The sequence below is a fragment of the Littorina saxatilis genome, linkage group LG9, assembly GCF_037325665.1.
Source record: "Littorina saxatilis isolate snail1 linkage group LG9, US_GU_Lsax_2.0, whole genome shotgun sequence".
NCBI classification, from domain to species: domain Eukaryota; kingdom Metazoa; phylum Mollusca; class Gastropoda; order Littorinimorpha; family Littorinidae; genus Littorina; species Littorina saxatilis.
The window spans coordinates 7,243,470-7,248,469 of record NC_090253.1 but is presented as its reverse complement, the minus strand read 5'-3'; the positions used below and the strand labels follow the sequence as shown (position 1 = coordinate 7,248,469).

Sequence of the window (5,000 nt, the reverse complement as noted above, 5' to 3'; positions counted from 1 at the left end):
ACTGGGTTTTATCCAACGGTTTGGAACAAGACACAAAGCTGATTGACAGAAATCACTACAAATCTGAACTTCAAAAAATCTGACTCCGCGGGTGCGTAAAACCCATTTGGGTGGCATCCAGTTTCGCTTCGTGCACCTCATCCCTGAATTATGTCTTTGTGAACAAGCGGGGTACCCACCCTGTTGGGCCATTCCGCCAGTCTCAGTGAGTTGCCGTTGATGTAAATCTCCAAGGGCGCTACAGGCACAGGTACGAACCATCCGTAGGTGACCAGTTGACCGGTGTCCGTGACACCAGCCGCTGTCAGGTCCAGCTCCACGACCTTGCTGTGGGCAGCGTGGGGCAGCTTGTGCAGGACACCGCTGTCGATCACCTGGTGGAACTGACCGCTCGGTAGACGCTTGCCTCCTGTCTGGGAACCGTTGTGGAGAAGTGAAAGAAGGATTGAGAGAAAATCCCTGCTGCTTTTAAAAAAAGAATTCAGTGCAATATACTCTGCACAATGTTTCAAAAAGTTAAGATACTGCTCTTTGTGTTGTGCTCTTGGAGTAAACTATATTCAATCTATACTTTCAGCATTAGGAAACAGAGCTAGGTTTCTGGGAATATTTGTTTACAATTTTAAATTCTTCTGTAAACAATTACGTTTTATTTCAAGAAAACGACATACGTCTGCTTTCACTTTTTTTATGATCACATTTCTTGTAGGATATAAATTATTTAAAGATCGTTGATCCTCTTTCCATTGTATGTCTAATGGTCAAAATGTTAGAATCCTCTTAGTCTGTAGGCAAACTCACCACATGCACTTCCTGTCCCTGGTAGGCTCTGAAGACGACGGTACCACTGGTAGACTGGATATGCAAGGTGGAGGACAGGTCATGGTGACCTTGCATCAACTCCACGAACACCGCTGTAAGAGTTCAAAGTCAAGAGAAAACTAAAAATGAGTAATGCAGAACAAACAAACATTGGTCAGCTTGTGTGCAGACAAAAATTAATGTAAACTTATATGCTTCAGTGTCGAGCTCGTTTTTTGTTTTTTGTTTAAACAAGATTTTATTAAGGAAATACAGGGTGGCAAGTATATGCGATATAAACATTTGTGACCACACAACAAGCTAAGCTTATAATTATTAAGTGTGGTTATAAATATGTACATCTAGATAGGAATTGTTATTTCACGTTATGTATTTCGAGCTCGTTTGCAAACTTTTATTTTAGGATGGACTATGTCACTTGAATGAGAAGTACTAGATATTATTGATTCATTCTGACATTAATCTTGTATCAAGATCTTTTTTGTGTGTACTAATCTTTTCGTGCCTGAAGAAGACCCAAGAGGTTGAAACGTCGCCGTTATTTGTTCCTTGTTCGTGATTCTAACGTGAGTACAGCGCTATTGGGTCTTTTTGGTGTTCGCTCTCATGTGCAGTCGCCATTGTTTATTTGTTTTCAAGATCCTAGTTACTAAACTCCATGACTGCTTCCTGCCGAGGACAATCATGTCACTGCTAGCATCCACTTGAAAAAGTTATGAAGGGAAGTGGCTTGGGTAGTGAGGTGCTGGTAACAAAAAGAAAGGCTGTTTTAAGTTTGTGTGACAACTTCTGCAAATGTCAATGGTCTGTCCCAACTTGCGGCAAAAAAAGACTTACTTCTCCAGTGATTACGTATTTTTTCAGTACGTTAACAAGAAGGTTTTGCAAACACTTACGAGAGAGAGAGAAAGAGAGAGAGAGAGAGAGAGAGAGAGAGAGAGAGAGAGAGAGAGACACAGAGAGAGAGACACAGAGACAGAGAGAGAGAGAGAGAGAGAGAGAGACACACAGAGAGAGACAGACAGACAGAGACAGAGACAGAGAGAGAGAGAGAGAGAGAGAGAGAGAGAGAGAGAGAGAGAGAGAGAGAGAGAGAGAGAGAGAGAGAGAGAGAGAGAGAGAGAGAGAGAGAGAGAGAGAGAGAGAAGCAGTTCATTTATTACACTTGAACATACTCACGATCTCCATGAATGCCACCAGTTGAAAGCAGGTTTGCCACATGGTTCAGAGTCTCCATCGGATGATTGGTTGAAAGCCTGACAGCAGGACAAAACACCATATTTTTCTATCAGAAAGGAATAACTGCCTTTAAGGTCACTTCCCCGAAAATAATTGGCTGTGTGATACCTTCTCTTGACCTACATTTTTATGTTCATATTTGTAAGAGATCCGTTGTATTGAGCTGCACTGTTAACATGAGCGTCCTTCTAAAAGCTGTCAAATACTGGCGTGTGTGTGTGTGGTGTGTGTGTGGATGTGTGTGGATGTGTGTGTGTGTGTGTGTGTGTGCGTGTGTGTGTGGTGTGTGTGTGTGTGTATGTGTGTGTGTGTGTGTGTGTGTGTGTGTGTGTGTGCGTGTGTGTGTGTGCGTGTGTGCGAGTGTGCGCGATCTATGTGTATATGTATGTGTATGTGTGTGTATGTGTGTGTATGTGTGTCTGACTATGTCAGTGTCTGTATCGGCGTGCCCGTGTTTATGGGATAATGTGCCTGTTTACCAGTATGCGAGTGTGTCTGTTTGAGCCCGTAAAATTAGTGTTGGTATTGAAGCTTTCCCATTGAGCCAAGCATGTAGACCGTTAGCTGTATCGCTATGTACCATATCACTTACCCATCATTGGAATCCGACCCCGTAGGACTGACGTAGATATGGACAGAGGCTGACCACACACACGTCACTGACCACAGAAAACACAACCATGCAATGGTCAACATTTTGAACTTTCCGGCCTGCAGTCTTATTGTCTCACAAAGTAAACAAAAAACTCTGTGTTGAATCTACATCTGTCTTATCATCTCGCATGTACCATTTAATGCTCTGGTTTAAATCTCTGAAGGTGTGTCACTGATTTGTGAAGGCCGTGAGATAATACTGCCGGTGCCACCCATTAGATTTGTACCCCGGTAAACTTGTTCTTGTCAGTTAGTGATTTACCGGTATTTTTCTGTTGCTTACATTCCATACATTTTAAAGCACATAAAAATCAAACGCAGTTGTCTTTTGGGGGTTTACGTAGAAATGGCTCCTGTATCCTTCTGGTTCTTGTTTTTTTATCAGAGTTGTATTATTAATTTTCCCATTCACATATTCAATGTTTTTTCCTTCTATTTATTGCTAAGTTTCTATCTGTAGTAATGTTTTAATTATCTTCATGAGATCATTACATGTGTTATCATTAATTTGTCAATAACTCGTCTTTTCTGTTTATTTAAATTTCAAATGTTGTACTATTTACTTTGTTTTAACATTCAAAATAATGGTTTATTTATTTATGTTATTACAGCACGAGTGTGTGTGTGTGTATATATAATTATGTGTGTGTGACCGTGCTGAGAGAGAAACTAGAGAGAGAGAGAGGGAGCCGATAATCGTCTGATTCTGCAAACTCGCCGAGGGGCGGCCGGGGTTCGACACCAGGCTGATGAAAACGCAGAATAATCCATCAAAACAACACTCTAACATCAAGTTTTAGAAACCAGAAATCGAAAAACTTATTGTAACTCCATAGGTTTTGTGGTATTTTGCGCACTGCTGAAACGCGTTTAACACGACGTGAATCGCCATGCGTTAACGTAGCGAAAACGTCCAAAACGCAGACACCAAAACTCGATGTTTTACCGTGTTTTGCACCCCGCTAAAATCGCAGGGATTTTATTGCGTTACGGCAGTTTTTCTAACTTGATGTGAATCGCACAGGTATAATGCCACAAAATTCAGTTGATTAACTTCATGTTTCATGTTATATGCCACGTTATAGTGCCAAAACGTGACTTTTCGCCCAGTGATGTATGTACGTGTGTTGACAAAAAGCTATTGTATGTGACACCCAATTGTTATCTTTACCTCATGCTCAAAGAAAATGATATTGTTTGTACTATAAGGCCGCACCGGTGTATTAAAACCAAACAAAAACCTATTTTGCGTGACATTCTATCCTTATCATCATCTCACGGAAAAGGCTATTGTTTGTTTGTACTAAAATCCCGTAGCGGTGTATTGGTTAATTTCTTCCCCCCTCCCCTCCACATTCGACCGACTCTTTTCGCTGAACTACGGGCAGTCGACACACACAATACATTTGTGTTTTTGACTGACAAACCGCGATCGGTATCGATAAAAAGCGTGTTGAAAACGGAACAGTTATTTCCTGACTTGGAATATCAGTTAGATGCCTCCGAACGATGCATTGTGTTTGTAACGGACTAAGACCAATGTGAACACTGATGATCGCTGATCCTTCGATTTCCCAAACCCCACGTACTCGTTTGCAATGGACCCTGTATTTACGCGAATAAACATTCTGACTTCTGACTTATCTCTCTTTCAATCTCTTTTTTTTAATCTCTCTCTCTGTCTCTATCTTCTTCTGTTGCTCTCTACTTTCTATTTTTCTTTGTTTTCTTGTGAGTCCCGAGACCCGCTCTTTTAAGGTTAAGTGCTTCACCCCCCTCTCCCCCACTGGCACCCCTTCCGATATTTGTGTTTGTTGTTTTGTTTCTAGCGCGTACAGGACACAGGGACACATAGTATAAGGACAAAGATAACATTTCATATAGTCCTGTGAGGTTGCCTTCACGGAAATTCCGGTTTCTTTCTCATTTGGGAAAGAGAGCTGCCAGTCAATACGGCGCTACCCATTTTCTTTTTCTTTTTCCTGCACTCGTGTATTTATGATTCTAAACCCTGTGAATTTCGCTTTGAACGTTGGATCTGTATCGTGCGCGGGCGTGTACACGGGGATGTTCGGACACCAAGGGCTACACAAATGAAGTAAATGGGAAATAAAGTGTTAAAAATTCAATTGAAATCGCTCGCCGAATGTTGGGTTCGACCCCACGCATATAGCGACAACTGGTTTCAAGCCAGCGCCGCTACCGACTGAGCTATCTCCTCGTTGCATATTTGTTTCAAGACCAAGGACAGAGATGAACTATACTTCAGTGGAGCAAGGATAAGG

At 41.8% G+C, this 5,000-nt stretch overlaps 1 protein-coding gene across 1 annotated transcript in view; it reads right to left on the bottom strand.

The window, feature by feature from the left end:
* LOC138975177 (uncharacterized) overlaps positions 1 to 2,838 on the bottom strand; it is a 28,619-nt gene extending 25,781 nt beyond the window's left edge. The window contains exons 1-4 of the mRNA XM_070347836.1: positions 2,654 to 2,838; positions 2,002 to 2,078; positions 802 to 914; positions 180 to 413 (exon numbers count right to left, since the gene is read on the bottom strand). Coding sequence (XP_070203937.1) covers positions 180 to 413; positions 802 to 914; positions 2,002 to 2,078; positions 2,654 to 2,757 — 528 coding nt within the window. The 5' untranslated portion in view covers positions 2,758 to 2,838. The remainder of the gene's footprint in view (positions 1 to 179; positions 414 to 801; positions 915 to 2,001; positions 2,079 to 2,653) is intronic.
* Between the last annotated feature and the right edge of the window lie 2,162 nt (positions 2,839 to 5,000).